The sequence below is a fragment of the Denticeps clupeoides genome, chromosome 18, assembly GCF_900700375.1.
Source record: "Denticeps clupeoides chromosome 18, fDenClu1.1, whole genome shotgun sequence".
Taxonomy (NCBI): Eukaryota; Metazoa; Chordata; class Actinopteri; order Clupeiformes; family Denticipitidae; genus Denticeps; species Denticeps clupeoides.
The window spans coordinates 15,496,007-15,522,717 of NC_041724.1; the positions used below are offsets into that span (position 1 = coordinate 15,496,007).

The following is a 26,711-nucleotide window of genomic DNA, read 5'->3' on the forward strand; positions in this document are numbered from 1 at the left end:
TTACATCCGTTTGATACGCTGGCAGCGCTGTGAAAACCTCTTGCACCAGGCGACAGCCGTGCCGACTGCCTTAACAGCCGAGAGGAGGTCCTCTCACACTCTCGCCCAGGCCATCGACAACCTTGATGGTTTTACTGGGCCAGGGCGTGTCTGTGTGTGTATCAGTCAGCCAGCGGAAGGCAGACAGGAAGGTGCACTGGAAGATTAAAGCTCAGGGGACAACGTCTTGTCAAGTAGAACCGTACACTTACTCAAACTCTTTGATCCATAAAAGTCATCGCTTAACCCTGGGAAGTCCTGAGTGTCCCGACGGGTGAGAGCAGAAAGGAAAGAGAGCAGACAGGAAGAAGAACAAGAGAGGTTAGTGAAAGACAGAAAGAGGGGTGCGGTGCTCGAAACCAACACCACCACGCTGTGCCCAGCCTGATCTTGCTGGTGAAAACCAACCCAGCGACTAGCCATATTCTCCATGAGTAAACCCAGTAAAAGCAGGTCAGACGTTAGCGATTGGTTCCGTATAGGGTTGCACTGAAGCACACAGCGTCGTGAGGGTGAGTGTAGCTCCAGACCTGGAGAGCCCACCACCCTCCCAAAGAGAACAGCCCTGCAACCATACTGGTCCTGTTGTCTATGGGAGGGAGGAGAGAAAGGAAAGGAGGAGCAGGTCCTCCGCGAGCTGAGAGGCGGTGGGAGGAGGGTGAAGCATGAAGGCCGGTGGTCACACACATGCCGGTACTCACGTTCAGATTCCACCAAATCCTGCACAATATTCTCCTTGCTCTTGTAAAACGGGAACTTGCGTGAGAGGTTGAAGCTTTTTTTGCGCTTTACTTTGACCGGCTGCTTGGAGATGAGCAGATGAGGAAGGGGAGTGCAGATGGAGGGATCAAACAAAACAGAAACAGAATGGATTTCAATGAAGAGCACAGCACCTCACAAAAAGCTTGCAGAACATAAAATATTGAACTCAAATACAGACATAAACACAATGACATGACGATGAACATGTGGTAACTGAAACAAATGGCAAGGGGCTGGAGTGGAGTGAATTTTCATCAAATACTGAATCCAGAGGACTGGTTCTGAAATACACACTGGATCCTCCCACCAGCTTTTTATTTTAATTGTCTATAACAGTTGACATCCATTTATGGGCGTTTCTCATGAGCAAAGGAAAAAAACAAAACATTGTAAATATTATAAATATATTATCAGAATCCACATGAGCCTATGTTTGTGAGAATGACATTTAGGTAAACTGCAATATTTAAATTTAAAATTATAATGCACAAATTAAAGCTTCCGCTGGGTAGCAAACTTTGGTACTTTTGGTTGTACCACTTGAAATGCCCCTATACTATCAAGCACCGAATTCTCCATTGGTGGCCATTCCTGATACACAAATGCAAATCTCATAGCCTGTCAACAAGCACTGTGCTCCCAGCTTATGTGTAGATATAAAAGTTGCTGCTGATTGGCTGTCGAGGCCGAAGGAAAAGCAGGTCAATTTAAAAATCATCAGGTCGCATTTGTACAAGTGCAGGATGATTATTAGGTCTGGATCCCTTTAAGTGCTGTAGTGTCTTAATAATGCAAGAACTCTGGCCTGTTTGGTTTCTGGCGGACTAAGTTTGCATCACAATTTATTTGTGCAAGCCTTTAAATCCATAATGATAAAGACAGTGTTTTAAAGTGTTTCAACTAGTTTCAATTAAACCACAATAACAACACACTTTACCGACATTGCCATAAAGTGGCAGGAAAGGCTGGAAAGTGGGCCAGAGTAACAAACTAGTTTTTTGTATTTTCTACCAATTTTGAAATAATGAAAGCTCTTGTTACAACTGATCGGTATGAATGAAGGCTTTAGTTCTGTTATTTAATCCGGTTTTAGAATACATTCACACAGCATGCAAACACACACCTCGGATTCCAATTTGGTTCAACAATGCTGGCGTTTCCGAAACAGCAGCCTGTCCAGGCGAGGCCTTTAGATGGCCACCGAGAGCGATACTGAGCTGTAACAGCATCCGATACTAGTAACTGGCCTCCCCGCTTTGTTTAAGCGGTGAGGTCAAAGGTGAAATTCATGTATTGCATGACAAAGTCTACAACTCTTCCAGCCCTGGATGGACAGAGTTGAATCCACTGTAGGGTTTTTAGTTAGCAAGTCAGGAGATACGACCTTGATGTTAACCAAATCAATACTATGAGGGATGACATCAGTATGAATCTTGTCCTTCCCCACCCACTGTGCGTCAGCCCTAGTTCCCAAACCCATGGGGAGTGGGTCAGCACCCAGGGAGGGGCTTGGGAGAAGAATGAACAAGAGAGGAGGAGTGAGATTCAAAAGGGGAAAACCGCCGGTCAAGTGACACTCACCCTGTTGGACTCGATCATACCCGTCCTGGCGTGGAACTTGACCGTTTTTAACCGTGCACGCTCCTTTTTCTCCACCCTACAGCCAAAACACATGGTACACAGTTTAAAAGCTGGAACCCACTCATATTCACAGCATCGAACCAGTTCTGTTACTGACATACAGCATCTGGAGGTGCACACTGGTATTACGCAACAGGTCGAGCCACCATCATTAATACACAGCTATCCAATCAGGATTTACCCAAAAACGATCAACGTTCTTACAAGTTCTAAAGGAGATCTTTCTGCTGTTGGGGAACAGTAAACCACCTGTTCTAGTCAGGTTAAGTTGCTAAGATGTCGAAGGACACGTGTAACTCGCCGAACCTGCAGTATCATGAGCAGGCGTCCTGTTACACGGGTTCACATTCAACCCATTTCCCTCACCGACTCCTCTACAGCGGTGTGTTTGGGAGGTGGGTACTTGTACCTCTTCTTGCTAGGAATGACCCCAATCTGCTCGCTCTCCCCATGAGGGGTGACCAGCCGTGCCTGCCACCACTCGTCATCTGAGGCATTGATGACGTGTAGGATGTCCCCATAAGAGAAGCTCAGGCCTTGGCTGGGAAGGCAGCTGTCTCTGGTGCGGTCGTAGTCAAACAGAGCCCTGCAAAGAAAGAGGGGAAAAGTTAATCATTAGTTTTAAATATTTAATCCATTGTCACTTGTGCAGTCCTCACTTTGTCAGTATGAATGGGGTTGAAAGACTTGATGAAAAGCAGACAGAAGTGAGAGGAATGGGGTCGGACCGGCTCCGCCGGTTCACTCCGCAACTCCACTACAACTACAACATACAGGACATTCCTCAGAGAAGCAGAAACTCCACAGCTGCCGGGAGGATGGTGGACTTTCTGAAGTGCGGCCTATACTTAACCTCTCAACCCCAACCCGTACACATCGACTGCTGGAATGTGACGAGCTTTTGTTCGACGGCGGCCGCACAACACAGAACTGTGCGATTACTCATGAGCAGACAGTATTCACATGGGTTAAAGTTCACAAGTGACACGTGGTAAAGCTTCTGGACGTGGTGTTCTTGAAACCTGGGATTTAGACCTGTAGCAATACGCACAACAGAACCTGCGATACACAACACCCCGGTCAAGTTTGGCCTGTTGTTTTTTTGTATTGTGCGAGAAAACCAGATATGTTCTCATTCAGAAACACTCATTTAAACATTAACTACAGAGCTATGAAACATCCTGGGGGTCCAAGTTTATAATAAATCTTATAGTCCCAACAAAATGTAAATTATTCAGATACTCAAAGCTCACGACTGGACCAGGGGTTCAATTACACTGGCTTGGGTATATAACAGGAACACACACACACAAGCAGAAGGCCAGAAATGTGCAATATGCTGCTCTTTGAAAAGGTTCTTACAAGAAAAGAACACACATAACTGGATGTGACGTGTACTGTAATGTGTTAATAATAAAGTTCATACATTTTTGAAAATAGCAGCAATGTGTACTAAACACACACCTGATATCTTGGTCAAAAGTTCCAAAATAATGTGTTATTAGACTATAAATATTGTAAAACAAGCCAGTTAAATATTCTTTGCAGCATGTAGTTTATATGCTGCCCTGACTGGTACTGTACATATATTTAAAAATATATAATAAAATATATATAAAAAAATAGCACATTGGTTAAAGACACTTAATGCAGGTGAAAAGTAAACCCTTTCTGTGCTTGTTTCAGCATTACATGGTGTATTAATTAAAAAATCTGTTAATGATTTTTCATGGGTAGAAATGAGCTGGAAGACATCACGCATCCCCGGTCTTCTGGACACATTTTTCAAAGGAGACCACAGCAATCATTCACCTAAATATCAGAGCCCACTTCTCAACAAACATGTTCACATTTATGCTTTGGAGACTCCGGCCGCTCCGTTCGCCTCAGACAGCACTGCTGAGACTGGGTGGGTTGATTGGAATTCTATTTCTATACGCACATGACCTCAAGCCCAGGTCAGGGTAAGAGGGGTCAGACAGGATACTGCATGAGACGGAGAGGAGTGGGGGTATAGAACAGGGTATAGAACAGGCCTACCTGACGTAGAGGGAGCGCTTTTCACTGGTGCGCAGGGAGCCTGACCCTGAGCTCATGCTGCTGTTCATCATTTGCTCCCTCAAGTCGTGGATTTTTGACTCGAAACGGCTGTACTCTGCAGAAACAAACACACAATGAAACAGAAGACATTCAGAAGACATCCTCATACCAAAACGGCCAGGTCCCTACATGTTGAACCAAACCCCGACCAAACCTGAGATGCTGTGGTTGATCGTGCTACTTATGCTGGCTGAAGGTGGGCAGTGGTGGCCTAGCGGTAAGGAAACGGACCCGTAATCAGAAGATTGGCAGTTCGAATCCCCGATCCGCCAAGGCGCCACTGAGCAAAGCACCGTCCCCACACACTGCTCCGCGGGCGCCTGTCATGGTCACCAAGGGCGATGGTTAAAAGCAGAAGACACATTTCGTTGTGTCAATGTGTGCTGTGCTTGACGTGCTACACAATGACAATCACTTCATCTTCACTGAAAGCGAGGAGCGTGATTTACGTCGTGGAACGACTTACTTCTCTCTGATTAACATCCCAGGAAGCAGAGGGAAATTAATCACCATTTTTTCCATGATATCCACTAATGCCATGTGTCAGACCATTAATTACAGGTTTTCATTCCGCCAAACGCATGCCCTACCGTACGGTGAAGAATGGAACACAGACGCCTGACTAGCATCCGACCATCAGTTACTCTCTCCAGGTTTGATGGGTGGAAAATGAACTTTTGTTTAAAACTGAGGCACGATGGATGACCCCAACGGACGAGCCTAATTAAAAACGCTGTATGTGGGGGCAGTCCGCCGGTAGCAAAGCGCTCATCAACCACAAAGAGGGACAGATAGAGGAAAGACATGGACTTGTCCTCCTCAGATCCCTGAGAAACAGTCAGGAGAACAAACAATACCCTCTGCAAATAGAAATATTTTCCAAACCGCTGTCTTCATTATATTAATACATCACCTGAATGTTCAAAAGATTGGATTCAAAAAAAAAAAAAACGCAAAAACCTCAAATTAAACAGAATCCAAACCTGAGGAGCCACACCCACCATTCCAGACACTCACAGGTTAACGGCACAACAATGACACGACAAGGTGAGGTAACCTGACACCGCCTCCCTGTAACCAGGACAACGCCCCAGCCCCATTATCAACAAAGGAACCACTCACAACCACTTCAGTCACCAACATACATAATCCATAGAAATTATACTATTTCAGAAGCCTATAATAAGAATTCCCAACTGTCCTCCGCATTAAATCGACAATTCAGAGCTCTTATTGTCATATGTGCCGAGCTAAGAGTTTCGTAGAAATAAAAATGAGAAAGTTTGTGAGGCGTGCGTCCTGTGCAGAGAGTTTCTCATTTCCTCCTCAGACCACCCTGGTCTCAGCTCTAGCGCCGGGTCCATGGGCCGCCGCCCACCACGCATGCAGCTTAGCCGTCCCGGCGAGGCCCAAATAAGAAGAAAGTGGGCCGCCTGTCCTCATTATGTGAAAAGACTTATTTTTAGGGGAGTTGGGGGGGCGGGTGTCTGCCGCTCCGTATCAGCGTGGTTACAGAACACCGCGGGCATGGCTCGGTAACAGGAGCGCGCCGCCGCGGCTGGGTTACGCCGGTCCGTGACCGGTGACTCCTCTTACTCCAGCGCTGACACGACAAGCTGCTCTCTACTTAACTTCTGCACGTTTACACGTTTCTAGGCATCTGTGTGGCATTTCCAGAAAAAGAAACCCAAACCAGGAGGAGGAGGAGGAGGAGGACACACTTTCAACTGGACTTCACAGCATCGTTGGCGTTAGGCTCCAGTTTCGCCAGGATCAGTGGAGCTCTAGTCACCCAGCGCAGGCCGCGGAGGTCAGGCGGGGGAAGGACCGGCACTCCTCCAACGTACCGCCGGTCCGCCTCCACCTGAAGAGATGGGACTAAAGCGGCGGCGACGTCACCGTGACGTGGGACCGCGAGAGACGTACACCTGACAGCAGGAGCTCCCCGATCGGCCCCCGGGCCTCCATATCGCGGCACGGCCAACGCCGAGACGCCGGCCTCGGAGGGAGATAAGCCCTCGCTCGCAGTTTACCCCGCCACCGGCCAACATGGGGGGAGAACGTGCTGCAACAGAACTTCTAGCAGAACATTCCTGCCACACGCCACCTTTTACACGAAACCATGACAACTCACAGCACATTTCCACGCGACAGCGGCTTTAATTCCGACTTCGCCACCTACAACATAACCTTACAGGCTACATACTTCCACCAAGTCAGCACTGGTCACTTCCTGGACAACAGAAGTCCACACCTGTTCAGCCTGCGCCTACTTCATCCCCTCCGCTGCAAATGATTAACTTTTAACTCGTCGCCGGGCGCTACACGGAGCCCCGGAGGAAGCGGCGTACCCGGCGAGCCCTCTTTCCCGCGGTACGAACGAAACTCGGGCGCCGGGGGTCGCGGTTACATAACAAACTGCAGCCAAGTTACGCCGGCGCGGTTTTAGCGCGAACTGCTAGCCGCGCTAGTCGGTTCTCCGCTTTTTTCCTTGTTTCCTCACCGAGGGGCGCGAACTCCTCTCATTCGGTCCGCGCAGGAAACGGGATTCCCGGTCGGATAAAAGCCCGCGAGAGTCGGGGGAGGGGGAAAACGTGCTACTCCGCGGAAGTTGTGTCCTTTTCAGTGGGGGGTAAAAAAGTAACCGAGTCCCGGTATCGCCAGACAGGGGAGGGGGGGCGGATGGAAGCCCGTGCGGCTCCTCCTCCTCCCGCGGCGGCGGACAGCTCCGCTCACGGTCCTCCCTGCCCTCTCCCGCGCTGGCTTTACTCCCGCTTTACTCCCGGTGCGGCGGTTTTTACCCGGCGTTCAGCAGGTGAGCGTCCGCCCTTCCCCCATCGGTGGGTCGGGGGAGCGCGGTTCCGATCAGCCCCGCGCCTGGCGCAGCACTCTGGGATTGCGGCGCGACACCCGCGGGAGAGGGCGGGGCCACCCGGAACCTGAGCTTCCTCAGCAGCCAATCAGACACTCCCTACAATGTCCTCCTTTACCAAACAGGACTGTACCTGCCTTAAAGCGCCACAGTCTCCTGGGCTGAAAGTAGTTCAGCCAGCAGACGCAGGAATCTACATTTTTTTTCAGAACAAGAGAGAACTGTTGACACAAAAACAGAGTAGTGAAGTGATTGTCATTGTCATTGTGATACACAGCAGCACACAGTGCACACAGTGAAATTTGTCCTCTGCCTTTAACCCCTCACCCTGTGTGAGCAGTGGGCAGACATGACAGGCGCCCGGGGAGCAGTGTGTGGGGATGGTGCTTTGCTCAGTGGCACTTCAGAGGCACCTTGGCAGATCGGGATTCGGCAACCTTATGATTACGGGGCCACTTCCTTAACCGCTAGGCCACCACTGCCCCCACATTTTGTGTGTCCTGGTGCCATGTTGTCAACAAGATCACAAACAGTATGTCTCAATGGGCTTTGACAGGCTGTGTGTTCTGACACCTTTCTTTCACTGTTGATATTTGTTGTCGGCTCACCTTGTCCTGACCACTGCAAGCCAGGATCATCTCACATCTAACCATCACAATAGTCATCTAACCATCACAATATTCAAAACTGACCATTTTTTTCTGGTTCTGCCTCAATTTCAAGGTACTATTCTAAATGTTCACATGCTGCCTAATGCATCCCAGACAGGAGTCAGTGTTATCCACTTCAACTCTCAGAAGTCATAATGTTCTGGCTGATGGGTGTAGGGTGTTCTGCAGGTGAGACCTACCCTCTGGTCTGTACTGGGCGATGATGGTGACCGTCTGACCAGCTCTCTTCAGCGCAGCAGCTGCCTGCTCATGGGTGGCATTCCGCAGATTCACACCATTCACCTGTTACAAAATGGAAATTCAGACAGCAGCAACACACACACACACACATACACACACACACACTCACTGCTCTGCAGTTTTCTTCATGTTTTTATTGCCAGACTTGTGGTTTAAAAAGTAAGGCTTTGGGTCCTCCAAGAGTTTTATTTCTATTAATAAAAGTTTATAGTCCAAAGAGCTGCATGAACATCACACTGACCGAGAGGATGCGGTCACCCCTCCTCAGCTCCCCGCTCAGGTCAGCCGGCCCGCCTGCCAGGATGAAAGAGACGAAGATGCCCTCGCCGTCCTCTCCGCCCACGATGTTGAAGCCAAGCCCTGTGGAACCCTTGTGCAGCAGGACCTTCCGTGGTTCTCTGTCAAGAAAAGAAAACCGCATGAGGCCTTGTGGCCAGACTGGCGGGGTCAAGTCCACTGAGGGAAGGGGACAGAAACATCTGTGCGGCTCCGGTGGCACAATGTGACATGGGAGGTGCCTTCTGCTGGCTACTGGAAGTGTAAGGGTCATGCAGAGTGAGAGTGGTGCATTCTGAGTTCCTGAAATGCTTAAATGTGAACTACAGACATCATCACCAGGGAATTCAGACCTGCAGAATCGAGCAATGTGTCAATAACATGGTGTTGTGATTGTGAATACTCATATTCATCACTCTGAACATGGTGAATATGGCGATGGAGTCTACGCACTTTTCTTGCACACTTGATATTACCTACTGCATAAAAAAAATATTACCTACTGCTCCCTCCATCTTAAAAGCAGACACATATCTGACCACACCACAGCAGTTCCGTTTTAGCTGCTGTGACTCATCTGCAGACAAGCATTCCACTCCAGACTCTGAAGAGTCTGCACCAGATCGAGGGACCATCTAAACTACACACACACACACACACACAGCACTGTTCTCTTTGTCATGCATGCTTCTCATTAGTTGCAACAGAGCCGCAATAGCCACATTTTTTTACTTTGCAAACCCTCACCACCACTGCCGTACTCATAAAGTGCTTTAGTTCTCCTACACAAGTATGAAAAATGCATGCTTTTAAAGATCTGACTTGCAAAATGCTCAGAGAAAGCAGAGTAATGTCTTGGTAGTGCTTCAAAGAAACGTTTAATATAAAATGTGCCAGTGAATCCTGCATAATTAGATCCAATTCCATCTACAGTCACTTTATCCCCCCCAGAGTCTACATTCATTTGCTAAAAGCTCTGCATTCACTTTAGACCCAGGTCATATAAATACATACAAATGGCTCATGTTGGAGGAACAATAGCAGTGCACTGAGCCAGACACAAGCTATCCTGCAATTACACCATTAGTACAGTTCCACACAAGACTCCACCATTTTTAACAAAGCTTTCTGCTCAACCTAAGAAAAGATGGCATCCATGAACATATAAATAATGGATCGGCCGGTTATAAAATTGCCGTTGATTAATTATTAAGTATAGTTCTTTAAATAGTTTGGAGCCCAATCGCATGTATGGTTTAGAGTTTAGGTTGAATGTACAGTACCTAAAGAATAATATAACACACGAGACTCCCACCTGCTTGTTTGGTCTTTAGTCCAGGGAGACTTTTTACCTCTGCGCTCAGGGTGAAGCCTCTCCATTCGCATGGAGGAAGAAATGTTCACGCTGAACATGGTGCTGATGTTGGCCACACAACACTGCTTTCAGACCTCTCCTCACCACTGTCTTCTTCAGTGTGTGTATATGTATATGTGTGTGTTCGTGAGGAAGTAGTGCGATGATGGGAAACAGCTCCACTTTGGCTGTCACACACTCGCCCATTCCTGCACTGCTGGGTCAAGACTTAACCCTCGCCCACCCGCAGCAGAGCAGGTTTCGTGCCACACGAAACCCACATGCTACATTCCGCGTTCCTGAGGGCCTCACATCTAAAGCTGATTAACAATAAATCAAATAAAATCACTGGATATAGATCTGGCCCCATTTTTTTTGTGTGTATAGGTCAAAAAGATTTATATTATGTTTTATTGAATTTTCTATCATTTGTACTTGTTGTATTTATTTTGGTGTATGATGACTATGTCACGAATGCAACATTTTAAGACACTTCATGTGAATCGACCCTAACAGCATTGGTACAGCATTTTTGCACTCCCTACTTTGGAAAGCACTGGTATTACATGGCTGCTCACTGTGGCATGTAAAGTGATGTGATAGTGCTCAAGGTTCTTCCTTACTGAAGCTGCTTCTGTTGCTCTTATCTCTGCCGCTCCCCTGCCACCCCCTCCCCACTGCGGATCAGCCCAGCGCAACAGTCCCCGATTCAAATATCCCAGCGCTACTGAGAAAAGTTCAACAAAGAGCAAACGGAATCATGTCGCAGGCTGAGGAATGGAGAAGCCTGGAGGACCATGCTGGACGAAGAGGTCCTGAAAACAGGAGTGGTTGGTTTGTCAGTTCTGAGAGGGGAGTGAATTCCAAACGTTATGAAGACAGTGACGTTGCCCTCCTCCCCTCTGGTCTCGTCTGTTCGGCCAGGTGTCCGGGAATGTAAACTGTTAGTGTTCAGCAAAGGTTTTACTCTGGTAAAAAAAACCATCTCACCCTCATTCTTTCTCACTTTATCCTTTTAACTCATTGGTAAGAATGAATGTAATTAAAATAATATATACAATTTTCTCAACATTTGTCAGCATCTGGGATCGTGGCACTAATTTCCCATATTGCCACTGGGTTTGGTGCCCCCACCATTTCCTGTCCCTTGCCTCCTCACTGTAATTGCAGATGTCCACTCCCATAAAAACACACACAAACATACACAGAGACCATCATTCTCAATGGAAAACATGACCTCTAGCAGGAGCAACTGAACCAAGACATTAAAAACCCACACAGACACACCTCAACTGTCTTTCATAAACTTCTTGATGATTCTGCGGGCATCTCTTTCCGGAAGAAGCTCATTCCTGATTTGACTCGGAGCCAACAGACGGTTCAAGATATTTCAGGCCTCTCAGAGCTGCTAAGAATAACCCGCGCGCGATAAATGATTAACAGTTTAAATTCAGGTGGCTGATGAAACCTAGCAACTGGGTTTCAGCATCGGCTGCAGTTGTATTCAACTGAGCATGCATCATGAGTGGCGAGCTCTTACACTGCTGAAGCAGAGACCACACTTCATGTGAACTTAATATACTTAATATGCCATCTGTAATCATTACAGTGTTTTCATGACCAGGAGTGTTGTCACTCTGAGCTGAGTAAAATGTCTCTCCGTGCAGTTAATTATTCACTTCAGAGGTGGGCAGAACAGAGCAAACAGTCCTCTGATCTGGGAATTATTTAAGAATATGGACCCAGATCATGACTTGACTGAAAAAAAAGGTCATTAAAAGCAGAACAAGTCACTGGTGCAACTTCCAAAGAGTCTACACCGCAAAAAAAATAATCTTCGCAAGCCAGAGCATCTGACATTACTAGGTGTAAATGTATACAACAAAGAATGCGCTTTTAGAAAGTTTTAAAACAAGTGAAATGGACTGACCCTTTTGGCAGATCATTTAGATATTTAGATTTATTTTTTATTTCAAGCTCAATATCGATACTAAGGATGGAGCTTTATACTTGAAACTACAGGTGGAAAAAAACTAACAGGAACTTTTTAATAAATAAAGATTTTTTTTTTAATAAAACCAGAACCCTATATATACATACATACAATACACACACACACACACACACACACACACACACACAAATAAATACATTTTAAAAATGAACAAAGAAGTGAAATAAATGTATATGCTTTTGAGCCAAACTAAAAAAAGCACCCCTCGCTTGTCGCAGAAATGAAAAATATATGTGCCTATATAATTAAGACTATAAAAAACGAAGACTCAGCCATTCTTGTAGTTAACTTACTTCAACAGTTTTTGTTTGACAGTGGCAATTACAATAGTAAGATTACTTTTGAACAACAATTTTACTTCTCGAAACTCAGAGTATAATTGATGATGTTGTAAATGCTTTGTTAAGTTTGTCATGCTGCTCGCTTTGATAGTGACAACTTTGGGCTTGTCCACATCTTTTTAGGTTTTCTCCGTTCATCTGGTTGCTTTCCAAAATACTTCCAGACAGTGCTCATTTTCCAGCAAGCTTGGTACTACAGAATTAATGCTGGAGTTTCTCTCGCCTGCTGGCATGTTTAAAGTGTCTCTCATGTAAACATTGGGTCCTCTAGGTAGCCGGGATGAGTGCTGCCCGCTGCAATGCCTGTGGAAAATTGTTGAAGTCTGCCGGTGATTTCCGTGAACCAGCAGATGCAAAACTGGAATTTAAATGACAATACCCGTGCAAATTGATATCAAAATCGATACTAAATTTTATTATTGATTAGTATCTGAGAATCAATTTTTTTGGACAGCATTACTAGGAATCCTGTATCATCTGGAGGTTCTGTCGATAGGTTTCACAAAAGTATTTTGTGTGTTTCTGTGCTCTGTTTTGTTTTAGGACATGGGCATGCGTCCATGTGTGTGTGTGTGTGTGTGTGTGTGTGTGTGTAGCAGCACAGCCTACTTTGCCCAGTATGCAGATGACTCCTGACAGCTGCAAGAATGGGAGCTGGGTGCACAATAGGGCCTTCATTTCACAATACATTTATGGTCAGAGCAGGTCTCTCTGTTTATATTTACTTTATTCCAGCAGCAGGAAACATTCCTGTGTGTGTGTGTGTGTGTGTGTACTTTCGTTGTTGCTGGGACTCAGATTGCCCACAAGGATAGCAATGCCAGACAAACACCTACGTACCTACCTATGCACATTATGAAGGGTCCAAATGGGACAAAATGTATACATATACTTGCTATTAGTATTTAAGTTATGTAATGGTAATTCATTTGATAGGTATGTATGATCTTTCTAGCTCCCTACTTAATATAGCAACAGAAGTCTGTGAGAGAGGAGTGTTTGGTGTGGTAGTAGTCGCCTATGAACCAGAAGACCCAGGTTCAAATCCCACTTACTTTGTGTTCCTGAGCAAGACACTTAACCCTAAGTTGCTCCAGGGGGACTGTCCCTGTAACTACTGATTGTAAGTCGCTCTGGATATGGCCGTCTGATAAATGGTGTAAATTTAAATGAGTGTTTATTTGTCTGTGTGTGAAACAGAGATAAAGATTTACGTATTTGTGTGGCTGACAGCTTCTGCTGCAGCTTGTTGCTCCAGTGTAGCCACAGACTTACTGCAACAATGCAGACTGACAGCCCGGTGGGCAGAGCTAGTGCCACGTACATCATGAACAATCTCAAACACAGGCTAATAGCACACTATAGACACACACTAAGAGAAATAAGGTCACACTGACGTTCGACCAATAATCACCCATTTCTTCAACATTTACAGGAAGAGGAACAGCAGTGAATTACCCATAATATCCAGAAGCAATGGTTATTGTTCATCTCCATCTCCACCAGGTGCAAATTACATCCTGCCACCATCTTCTGCAGGCCCAATTTATGGCGGTAACAGGAGTTTTCTAAATCCTCTCCATCAATTTGTCACTCTTTCCACTCAGCGTGAAAAACGTCCAGTGCAACTCCTAAAGAGACAACAGTGTCTCATTAAAACCCACTAAACACTGGACTCCAGGCATCAGGATCTTCATACAGCCACAAACTGGATGCCCAAGACTGCATATGCCAACAGTAATGTTTGTCTGTGTGCGTATCAGATGTCCACACAAACATTTAGCTGGTGCCCACTATGGAAAAAGTTAATATATACAACAGATAAGAAGGGTGGTCGCAGCACTAGTGGGTTAGACACTCACCTATGAACCAGAAGACCAGGGTGGTAGTAGCTTAGAGGGTAACACCAGAAGACCCAGGTTCAAATCCCACTTACTTCCATTGTGTCCCTGAGCAAGACACTTAACCCTAAATTTCTCCAGGGGGGACTGTCCCTGTAACTACTGATTGTAAGTCACTCTGGATAAAGGCGTCTGGTAAATGCTGTAAAGATTCCAGTCTGTCCAGGGTTTTGCAAGCTTTTGAAGGGATTATTGTGATGGCATCACCATGATACAGTACAGTCATGGCCAAAATGACACAAATGAGAAGGACACAAATACTGGTTTTCACAAAGTTTGCTGCTTCATTGTTTTTAGATCTTTTTGTCAGTTGTTTCTGGTTTACTGAAGTAAAATTACAAGCATTTTATCAGTTTCAAAGGCTTTCATTGACAATTACATCAAGTTTATACAAAGAGTCAATATTTGCAGTCTTAGCCCTTTTCAAGACCTCAGCAATTTGCCCTGGCATGTTCTCAATCAACTCCTGGGCCAAATCCGTTAGTCAGAATTTGTGGGTTTTTGTTCATCCACCCGCTCTTGAGGACTGATCTCAAGTTCTCAATTGGATTAAGGTCCGGGGAGTTTCCTGACCATGAACCCAAAATGTCGATGTGTTGTTCCCAGAGCCACTTGGTTACGGCCCAGTGGCACGGCGGTCCATCATGCTGGAAAAGGCATCGTTATTCACCAAACTGTTCTTGGATGGTTGGAAGAAGTTGCTGTCGAGGATTTTTTGGCTGTTTAAGCAAATTTTGAGTGAGCCCACTCCCTTGGATGAGAAGCAGCCCCACACATGAAAGGTCTCAGGATTCTTTACTGTTGTCACATTTACATTTACAGCATTTATTAGAGCGACTTACAATCAGTAGTGACAAGGACAGTCTCCCTGGAGCAACTTAGGGTTAAGTGTCTTGCTCAGGGACACAATGGTAGTAAGCGGGACTTGAACCTGGTTCCTCTGGTTCATAGGCAAGCGTGTTACCTGCTAGGCTACTACCACATACCTGGCACGAGACAGGACTGATGGTAGCGTCACCTTTTCTTCTTCAGACAATAATTTTTCTAGATGCCCCAAACTACCGGAAAGGGCTTCATCATAGAGGATTACTTTACCACAGTCATCAGCAGTCCAATCCCTGTACATTTTGCAGAATATCAATCTGTCCTTGATGTTTTTCTTGGAGGGAAGTGTCTTCTTTGCTGCCCTTCTTAACACCAGCCCATTCACCAAAAGTCTTGGCCTCACTGTGTGTGCAGATGCACTCATACCTGCCTGCTGCTGTTCCTGAGCAAGTTCTGCACTGGCTGCACCCCGATCCCGCAGCAGAATCATCTTTAGAAGACGGTTCTGCTGCTTGCGGGACTTTCTTGGGCACCTTGAAGCCTTCTTCACAACACTTGAAGCTCTCTCCTTGAAGTTTTTGATGATCTGATAAATGGTTGAATTAGCAGCAATATCCTTGCCGTGAAGCCCTTTTTTTGCAACACAGTGATGATTGCACGTGTTTCCTTGCAGGTAACCATGGTTAACAGAAGAAGAACAATGATTTCAAGCATCACCCTCCTTTGAAATCATCCAGTCTGCTATTCTACCTCAATCAGCATGACAGAATGATCTCCAGCCTTGTGCTCGGGCAGGGCTTTTGTGGCAGGGCTGAAATGCAGTGGAAATGTATTTTTGGGATTAAGTTCATTTTTATGTCAAAGAGGGAATTCATCTGAGTATATGCAAATTGGCATAATAAAAACTTTGTGAAAACCAGTATTTTTGTAATTCTCAAAATGTTTGGCCACGACTGTAGATTGTCACAGCTTCTTTTCTAAAAATTGCACATTGCAATGGTATTAAGGATTTTTTTGAAGAATGAAATTGCAGATCAAGTGAAAAAAAAATCATGTGAGGCTGTTCTGAGAGACAGAAGAAAATGAGTTGATAAGTCTTTTTTAACAGTTTAGAAGCAGAATCTTAAACAGTTACCATGCTACATAATAAAACATCCATTGTTTTAGTGTGTTTTATTTGGAAGTTCATGCTCACTTGGAGTTGGCTACCATTGCTAGATTATAAAACATGAACACATGCACACGCAGGTCCTCAGTCAACATGGTCACAAGTCGATACTGACATCTTCACAACCAGAAGCTAGGAAATGGGTGATGTACTGTAAGGGAATGCCATGATTGGTGAAACTACTCTACTTTTAGACCAATAGAGAAAGTGGCAGAGAAGAGAACCTGTCAGCTTGTCATGCAGTGAAGCTCAGTGATGAGAACAGGCCGCATAGCACACGGAAGGTGTGTGGGGGTGGCTGGGTAGGAGTGGGTTGTGGTGAATTCTGAGCGTTGGTGGTTGGGGTGGACAGGTTAAGGATGTGCCAAAGTATGAGGCACAGGGGGTTAATACCTGCTGTAGTACGGTACCAGACTTTGACACACAACGGGCGATGGGGAGGGGGCAGGGACAAGGACATCCCCAAGCCCCCCGCTGCTACTGCTGCCACTGCAGAAGTAGGGGGATGAGGAGGAAGGGGGACCGGGCTCCCCCAACAGCGGTTTATGGATGGCACTGTAAACCGGCTCCACCCTGCTGGTAGAGGGGTGGGACAGAGGACTCATATCAGGAGTCTAGATGCTGATAAGAAGACATATCGTTGTTATTGGGACACACACAGAATGCTGTCATAGGACAATCACATCGGTGGGCAGCGCCTCCTACAGGACATGGGACTCAGGTGACACCTGCTGACAATCGTGGTCAACAGTCAGCCCTAGATGAAAATCCTCACACATCTGCTATGAAAATAGACTACATCAGCCAACAGCATCAGCTACTCTTTATTGATCAGTATCTACATGCTGTTAAAAACTCCCTGGAACAAAGAAATGTTAAGGGTGTCTGTAGCCATAGCCCAAGGGATTTTAAGGGATTCATCTCACAATGATTCCCGACAAACAGCAACAGAGCAAAAAAAAAAAAGCAGAATAGAAAGCAGCCAGAACACCTCGATTTCAGTTTCACCAGCAGCCAAGCCCTTCAAATTTTAGTGGTGCAACTGGTCAAACAAAAGTGGTGAGAACCATTTAAGACATTTTGTGTGCTGATTTACAGTTTTTTTTTAAACACTTTTCTTTAAAGGTCCCCTATTATGATTTTTTTTTATTTATATGGATATTATTGGTCCCCTAATAGTGTATCTAAGGTCTTTTTCCAAAATTCATCTGTGGTGCAGAATTACAGCCATTTTGAGCCAGTCCCACAATGAGATTTCCCCAGGACGCGCCGTTTCAGTGTCTGTAGCTTTAAAAACAAATGAGGAGGAGAGAGGCGGGACCAGGGGAGAGTGGCCTATAGAACTTAGCGGGCATTCGTGCAAATGAAGTAATCAACACCATTCACCAACCACAATGTTTGGCACAAGCATGAAGTTGCCGTTGGTTTTTGCAGAAAAAATAAAATTAACCCACTGGTTGATCAGAGTCTTGCATGACGGAACTAAAAAAAATACATTTTGCAAATTTTTATATCCAATTACCGAGCAACTGTAATGCTTCACACGTTTGGAAGCCATGACAGATGGAGTTCCTTTTTTAGGGGAGGGGTGGGAAATTCTCCAGGCAGACAAATCATGAGAAATGGGAGGTAACCTTTCCCCTTGTGATGACATAAGGGGACAAATTCCAGATCATACCGTCTGAGCTGCCGCTCTCTGAACGACGAAGCAGAATGACCACAGCACTTTTTACACATATCGCCATTTCTCGCCACTGCAGGACCATAGACAGACTAGGGTAACTTGTATTAATGTTAATTAATTTTCATAATAGGGGACCTATAAACACATGAAGGCAGTATACATAGAGCACTATATTTAACCCTGTAGTGCTACATATATAATATATATATTATATAATTTTTTTTTTTTTTTTTATGTCAAAAATGGTCACAAGTGCCTTTAAGGCAATGCCTGCTTCTTTGTGTTCAGTGTTAAGTCATGTGTTTTTTTTTTTATATCTTTTTTGTTTAATTAAGAATGTATTCATTCCAAAATGAAAATGACATAACACTCTCAGACCCCGCCCACTCTTCAGTTACATCTCCACATTCTAGCGACAGTCAGATATATTTAAGAAGATATATTTATTATACTTTCTTTCCATTAGTAGTGCAGCAGGTTGTGTGGGACCTGCCGGAAGGCCACACTTACCTGGTGAAGTCGTCCTCCCCCAGCATGTGTCGTGGCACTGGGGAATATCTGGAGGGGGTGACCTGGGGTGGCTGGTAGACGGGCTTTGTCTCCATGCCTCCCATGTAGCCCATCCCGGAGTTGTGGCTGACGTGGTTGTCCACCATGGTGGGGAAGGCTGGGGGAAGGGCCAGACCAGTAGGGGGAAAAGAAGAGATAATTACAACGAAGTTCTGCGGTCAGACACAAGGCACAGTGCTGGAGAAGGGTGGTGTACAGGAGATGCAATATCTATCATTTAAATTCTTTCTTCAACTAAGACTTTAGTCTCTGATGTCTGCATGACTTTTCAATGCAATAAATTGCAGTTGTTTATTTCACACTTAGCTTGTAGGTAAAATTCTGTCTGGAGAGGCTTCATTTTGACACTTGGTGGCTTCGAATGTTGCTGTGAGCAATTTTAGCATTTTGTGTGTGTGTGTGTTTGGCTGTTGAGGCCGCGGTGATGCGCGCGTGAGCAGGTGGAATGTGAGAAAGCCTACACACTCGGTGGGAGAGAGCTGAGCGGCGTGCCAGCGCTGTGGGCAGCAGGGCTGCAGGTGGGAGTCTGGGAACAGGGAGCTCAGTCCTGCACTGCCACTGCGTCAGCCAACAGAACTAGCAACCAGACTGACACAGCTCCTATACAACCATAAATCCTATGTTTACTGCTCAAATATACACATAAAACAGTTCTCAAACAGCATAGTGACTTCTATATTACACAGCCCTATCTAATAGGCTTATTTCTTTATAAACCAGATACGTGATGCAATATATAGCTTTGTCTAGGCACACCGATTTTTTTGGTCTCAAAATATTAAATATTCATAAAAGGACTATCCAAAGCAAACAAATATATGAATACCTTAATCATATCGAAAACATATTTTAAGTTGAAGTTTACAGATATTATATTGATATTAGCTTATGGCATATGACCCACAATTCCAGTCATAAAATTGGACACATCTACTGCTGTGCAAAATAAAGTATCTCATGCAACCTTTTAGAGTCACAAGCTCTCAACACAGGAACTCCTTCAGGACTGTTGTAAACCATCCTTATTTAACTCAAGGTGCTTCAGAAAAGTCAAGTGAGTGAAATGCTGACATTACAGCAAAAATGTGCAACTTTGAAATGCCTAAATTATGAAACATTTTTGATACAATTATTTTTTTAAACGAAATAATCTCCCATTTTCCTTCATAGTTTGTCAGTAGTGTATAACTTTAACTGATAATGAATATGCAAAAGTCTTCATTGGGGAATAGACTTGATTCTTGTACTTCAGGAATAACTGTACCATCACAGCCACATATTTACCAAAACAGACATTTTAAGCTGCTCCAACGTACCTCTCTGCATGATACAAACATGTGCTACCTGCTTCTGAAAACAGAAGCCTCTAATTACAAAATGTGAATATTATTATTTTTTGGCCCAGTTCATGAAGGACTCTCCTGGGCATTATTAAACATTGCATATTTGCTTGATGATATTTTGTGGAGAGGAGGACCGGCAGAAGGAGGTACGTACTGCTGGAGTAGTCTGGTGGGGCATACATATCGTTGAGGTGCACAGGCCCTGGTTTAGCCACCTTCAGATAGACCATGTCGGAAGTGTTCTTCAGTGCTGCCACCGCTTCCTCATGACGCACATCCTGCAGGATGATGTTGTTGACCTAGGGCAATATATTTGTAATATTTAATATTAATATAATATGATTAACATGTAACTGCCTCTATATAGTAACGCATCAACTTAACTAAATGCCTAAATAAACCCTTTGTATCTTTATTTATTTATAATGAAATCTTCATAAATGAGCATTTTAAAGGTGTACTTTCACAATGCTGGGGCATTTGCACAATTTGGTGGATTTTTAGGTATTTTATATAAAGAATATTCAACAAGTAGATGGATGTAGTACATGCAATGTCATAGCAGGATCTCCTGAGGATGGCCCTCATTCCTGTTTTAGAACAGATAGGCCGGGAATGGCAGGAAACAGAAGTAGAGCTTGGGGTACAGACACAATGGACCTGGGAGGAGGTTAGGTGGAGTTTCCTCTGCACAGTATGAGCAGGCAGCCCATCATTAATGAGAAGGCATCCATTCAAAGAGTGAGGGACATAATTCCATTGCCCTGGGTTTGCGTGTTTATGTCTTTCACCCCCACATTTAGCACAATGCTGGTTCCTTCAAATTTACATCCTGCCTAATGGCAAATACTTTGGTTTATCTTGGAAGCACTGACATGCTCCTTGAATATGGCAATGGTTTTTGTCTTTTTTAATAATCACTCTGGCCCCTGTTCATCTTGTAAATGCACGGTACGGTCACTAATATTAAGCAGAGAATATCTCGTTCTAGTGCCTATGTGTTTTAGTGCATGTGGGTAATAGCACACTTTTGCACATAATCTGCTCTCTGTTCTGTTCTCACTTCAGCACCCGACACACTATATACATTATGGGTATTAAAGGCGTATGCAGGGCTAGCTGTGAGAACCGAGTTCAGCAAAATTTCTCAGGCGTGAAACTGTCAGGGACATTGGTGGCATTCTGTGGAAGCTACAGTCACCTTGATTTTAACAACTCTCCAAATCAGATTGCTCAGAATGCATTGGTGTCACACAGCTTATCCCTTTGAACATGATTTTTTACACCTTTGAATATGATCTGTGAGGTTAAGTTCAGGTTAGTTTCATATGTATGTTCACATGTAGGAATATAGTAAGAATTTCACAGGCAGTGATGTGTGTTTTGATGTGATTGTGATGCATGACATCATATTGAAGAGTCTTACAGCCAGCAGTCTGTCTCCTGTCTGCAGTCGTCCATCCTTCTGTGCAGCTCCACCCTCAATGATCTTTGTTATGTAGATACTGTTATCACCGGGGATGTGCTGGTTGCCGATTCCTCCAGCGATGCTGAATCCTAGCCCTGAGGATGAGAAGCATAAAAAAATCAGGTCAAACTAATATCTTCTGCTGTATCTATACACGTATGTCTGACCTGAGATGTTGCCTCACCTTTGGGTCCTTTAAGCAGGTTAACCTCGAGGATGGTTTCGGGCGGAGCCTGTCTCCGGCGCACAAGCAGTCTGACCACAGGCCCTGCCTCCTTGAGAGCCTCAACTGCCCGACTGTGCACAACTTCTGACACATCCACATCATTCACCCGCAGCACACAGTCGTTCACCCTGTGAATACATACCAACCTGTAGTTATGCATTCTAGTAAATAAATACAGAAATATGCTAATTTGGCTGGGACTGAAAGTGCACAATCCAAAAGTAATCAAGTGCAGATTTACAACAGAACTCATTTCCATGTCTACAACAAAACTTTTTATGGAAAAAACATTCGAGCAGATGCAACAGCACCCAGAAAGCTATGTCTTATGCCGCTGTGCTTCATGGACATGCCTAGTCAAACTGCTCATACCACTGCAAATACACGATATAAAACTCTCTGGTAATGGAAACTCATAGCGAACAGGTGGTTTTCTGGGATTCTCAAAATATTTGCTGTTAACCTCTTTAGATGAATCTTCTGAGCTGACCTGACCTGAACTCTCTGACCTGAGTGAGTTCATCATTCCATTTGACCGGAAACACAATACGTAGACAAAAAACACACATAGAAGCCCAAAATAAATAAAAGTGTGTTACAATTGTCTGGTATAGACTCACATTTCAACACACTGTCAAACCAAAGGTTTGCTTCTGAAAACAGAAAACTACCGCTCAACACTGGATGTTGCAATGAAACACATCCCACATGATTTCCTACTACTGCTGCAATAACAATGTAAAGTTTGACTATGGCCCAGGTGCCCATGATGTTTTTTCTGAGTTAGGGAACACTGTGCTGTGGGAAACTGACATCTGTTTTTCATCAGACCGAGGTAATTTTACGTCACATTTTTGTCATATTTTGCTGCCAAAAACCAGCCCCAGTTGCATAGAAGCTCTAAAGCCACGCTTCATAGAAAGGGACTTAGGGATGAAATCTGAACCAACATGGAAATAATGCATCATATCACACTGTACAATAAGATGCAATATAGGAGACATGACAGTGATCTCAGTACAAAAACATGAAAGAGATGAATGTCCTGCAGACAGAGTCCACAATGAGAAAAAAGAAACACTGTCTGAATGCAAACCACCTATGTTTGGTAGAATAGGAGATGTGGCCCTGACACGACTATAACAGATATTGATGATTAACTTGTGTGTGTTGGATTGACACGAGTGGGTTTAAATCTAGCACAATCAGGAGGTAGTGTGAGGGCTGTACATGGGTAGAGACAGTGTGTCCGATTGTCGCTCTGGATAAGTGTGTATGATAAACGCTGTAAATTTAAATGTAATGACAGTCCCCCTGGAGACACTCAGGGTTAAGTGTCTTGCTCAGGGACCCAATGGTAGTAAGAGGGGTTTGAAACTAGGCAAGTATCTTGCCCACTATGCTACTACCACTCTCCCCAGAGAATAGTCCTTTCTTTAAAATACAGAATACATTCTTGATGTGTCATGAGTGAACATGCCCCATGCACTAAATTGGGATAGAACTTTGAAATTTCACTAAGCATAACATGAAAATGCATCATGCTATTAGCACAGCTTTCAAAAAAATGTTTTTATGATCCATAGACTGATAGTAAACAAAGTTTGACCTAAATAAACTGTTCTATTGCTTCTCCAAACCCAGTAAAAAGCCCAGCGTAAGGACAGCCAGTGTAATAAATATCCTGTGTTTAGCCTGTCAGTGAAGCATAATTCATAGGAAACAACTTGCTGTGCTATCTACAGATTCAAGGTAGAGGTCACACTTCCTGTGTATGAGGTTCAACACTTACCCCAGTCTGCCATCCATGGCAGCCGCTCCTCCAGGAATGATTTTTGTGATGAAGATCCCTGGGTCATCCGGGATGTGTGGATTGTCTATCCCTCCAGCGATGCTGAAGCCCAGCCCAGAATTGCCCTACAAAACAGAGGTCAAATATATGAATACACGCCAACACAGCACTAATAAATTCTTAGTTCCATTCTTACAAACTCAAGATCAGGCATGGCAGTGCTTTCTAAGGACTTTCTAAGGAGGCATACGGAGCTACATTCAGCTAAAGAACAAACGTTGGTATATTTGAATCATTAAAACCATTCTTCGTAAAGAGTTCCTGAAATGCTCCCTCCTTCTTTCTGTTGATGACGTACCCCATGTTCACCTCTTTGGGTCATTTCAAAAGGGCCCTCTCTGACAGACCCCAAACACGACAGCTTTGAAAATACTTCGCTTTTTTATTGTCTATTATTAATGAGCAACAGTCGCAGCATATTAGAACAGAGGCAGTCTGAAGCGTCCCAGCAGCTGCAGAAAGTGGGGAGTGAAAGAGGCATGGAGATGGAAAAAAGAGCGAGCAGGTCCCACCACCGAAAGCTGCACACCCACAGTCCTTTTAGAGTGTGATTTTACATAGTTTATTTAAGCCGCGGCTCAGAGAAATGCCACTTAGAGAGCAGAGCAGCCCTGCAATTATCCTGAGAGCACAGGAGATGCGTCTCCTCTCTTGGGAGGCTGGAGCCAAGGCTTCCGATCGCTTTATGAAGTGCTGACCTCCTTTGCATGCATCAGACTCAGGTATATGGGGTTATATATGTGGTGATTAAAACTTTAAAACACGGCTTCCTGGAAAAAATCTTGCCATCGCAATTTTAACCAGCATTTGTTTCTTTTTTTTATCATTTTCAGAAAAGCTTTTTGTTTCTGCGTGATATCATATAAATCCATGCGCTCGCTTTCATTTTATGTTGTAAAACTCAAAAGCCATTTCATGCAAAATACTGCAGATTTTCTGCCTTTGAAAGTGCACTACATACTGCCACCTAGTGGCTACATCTACCCACGTGCCTCACAGAGAAGCCATTTTCCAAGATGACAAAGCTCGTAAAAAGAAAACACTGTCAGATGGCAGGGAATGGGGTGATAAAAAAAATAAAATAAATTTTACCCTCTCCAAAATTATCTCTTCATACTTGTACATCCCATCGCTCCCATTGACCTATCAGAGAAAAAAAACAATGTTATTTGCTTTACTAATTATCGCAAAACATAAAAAGTGAAATCTGTATGATGCAGCAGCAGCAAGGCAATGTAATCCAGCTAAAATAATGTAAATTTAATCTTTGCAAATGTGAAATTATCAGAGTAAAATTATCTAAGATGACTAATGGGGCAATGCTGGCCTAGCCAAGGTGCCACTGAGCAAAGCACCGTCCCCACGCCCTGCTCCCTAGGCGCCTGCTTCCTCAGGTGATGGGTTAAATGCATAGACCACATTTCACTGTGTGCACTGGGCACTGTGCTATGGTGTGTCACATGCGACAACTAATCACACTAATGGTTCTAGGTGCAAAAAAAGAAGCATCCGCCCACTTTTTTCACAAATGCACCAAATGCCGTGCTCTGCAGATCAGTGTACATCACTGGCACATCTGCCTCTCTGAGATGATGGGTGAATCTACTGATGGAGCTTCCACACGGAGGAGAGCTAACGACTACTTACATAAGGGCCGGCATCCAGAGAGTCCGTGTTGACAATGATTGGGGGAGGGTTGGCCTGAGAGAGAAACAGAAATGTATTATTACATTAAAATGCATCTATGCTACATACATATACATGTCTTTTCTATTTGTATTCCCCTCTAGGTTAAGTTACTTCACGTGGCAGCAACAGGAGGTTAGGGATGAGGTGGAGAGAGACATCACGCAAAGCTTCTTATTGACCTCGGAATAAAAATGCACTAAATATGAAGGAAGGTCTCAGCATGGAGAAACATGGGCCTCTAACGATGTGTAGCTCTGGTCTCACAAAGATCAGATTTATACATGGCATTATGTAAAAGAACAGAAACAAGGCGTATCTTAAAAACATTCAATTAAATAAAAAATAAATGCTTTGTCACAAATGCAAATTTCTTTCTCCCTTTTCAATAATCCCTTTCGTCAGAAATTAATTGAATATAGCCCTGAGATTTTTTTCCTTCCCCAGGCAGGACTAGGCGATGCTGACGGGATAGGAGAGACCAGCCCCACCCTCCTGGGCTTTCACATTGGGAAGCAGCACACGGTGGAATGGTCCTCATTGATCAGATATTGATTTCCATTTTCTTCTGGACCTGCGCCCCTCCTCCCCACACAAACACACAGGGCATTTTATCAATCTTTGGTTTTAATTTCAAACTAATTTCCATGGCACAAGGTAAAAAGATACAGAAGAACTCTGCTCACTTCCACACAAGGTGCAGGGTGAAGGGGTGAAAAAGTCACATTTCTGTATAAAAGCCTTTCCTCACACAACTTCCTCCCTTACACCCCAACCCTGCTCTTCACTGCAGCGGCAGGTACAGGACGCACACACACACACACACACACACACCTCAATTCACACCAGCATCTCTGAGCCACCACCCTGCGTTACAGTATTCATCAGCATTTCCTTGGGACTCTGCATGAGCTTTATGAGATGTGGTTTATTCTGAGTTGTGGTGCTGAACCTGAACGGGCGGAGAGAATCTGATCCTTACATCGCAACTTGTGTATTAAGCATTACAAATTTCTCATTGAAAAGTTCATGATTATTTTAGAATATTATAAACATTGTTGTTGTTTTTTTGTTCCAGTAAACTGTTGAATTTTGCACTTAACAACTGTACATTATCATTCTACACAAAATGTGCACCTAAATGTACTAGTTTCTGAATGGACCTTTATTGTAGAGTTAAATACTGTATAGTTATGCAAGTCCATGGTTTACACACTCAATGAAAATTCGGAGATTTGTTACCATATGTAATATTTTTCTGCGTAAGAAGCATCAATACTCTGCACTGCTCAGCATAGTAATTAACTCCAAAATATGCTGTCGTGATGAAATAGACAGACTGCCTACACCCTCAACAGAGCAAGGTCACCATTTTAGTCTGGAATGAAGCAGTATCGCCTTCATATGTACCAAAAAAGCCCTAAACAGCTACCTTTTCTTTATTAAATGAAACTAAAGAAACAAGAGGCCACCTGAAACCCAACGTTACATGGAACCCACTCAGAAGGACACTCATTCGCAGCCTTAAAAAGCCCTGGAGGGTATCCAGGTGTGGCAGAAGGCAAAGACTAAGTGACACGGTGGGGGAATTAACTAAATTAGATTATCATAAATCCCTTAATTTCCTTTTAATTCAAATACTAATCATTAAAGGCTGTTTCTCCAGCCAGCTGTCGCT

At 44.3% G+C, this 26,711-nt stretch overlaps 1 protein-coding gene across 8 annotated transcripts in view; it reads right to left on the minus strand.

Annotated features, from left to right (window-relative positions):
• dlg3 (discs, large homolog 3 (Drosophila)) overlaps nt 1-26,711 on the minus strand; it is a 64,439-nt gene that overhangs the window by 3,570 nt on the left and 34,158 nt on the right. For 2 of the 8 annotated variants that reach the window (XM_028960994.1, XM_028960989.1), the window contains 13 exons: nt 24,995-25,048; nt 24,440-24,490; nt 23,288-23,412; nt 21,454-21,623; nt 21,228-21,364; nt 19,956-20,100; nt 18,399-18,555; nt 8,567-8,723; nt 8,265-8,367; nt 4,483-4,597; nt 2,852-3,028; nt 2,383-2,458; nt 252-297 (listed from right to left, as the gene is read on the minus strand). In XM_028960994.1, the coding sequence (XP_028816827.1) occupies nt 252-297; nt 2,383-2,458; nt 2,852-3,028; nt 4,483-4,597; nt 8,265-8,367; nt 8,567-8,723; nt 18,399-18,555; nt 19,956-20,100; nt 21,228-21,364; nt 21,454-21,623; nt 23,288-23,412; nt 24,440-24,490; nt 24,995-25,048 (1,513 nt within the window). Of the gene's footprint in view, nt 1-251; nt 298-740; nt 841-2,382; nt 2,459-2,851; nt 3,029-4,482; nt 4,598-8,264; nt 8,368-8,566; nt 8,724-16,597; nt 16,781-18,398; nt 18,574-19,955; nt 20,101-21,227; nt 21,365-21,453; nt 21,624-23,287; nt 23,413-24,439; nt 24,491-24,994; nt 25,049-26,711 lie in introns of all 8 variants that reach the window. The other 6 variants (XM_028960992.1, XM_028960990.1, XR_003743082.1 and 3 more) reach the window with 5 other exon arrangements.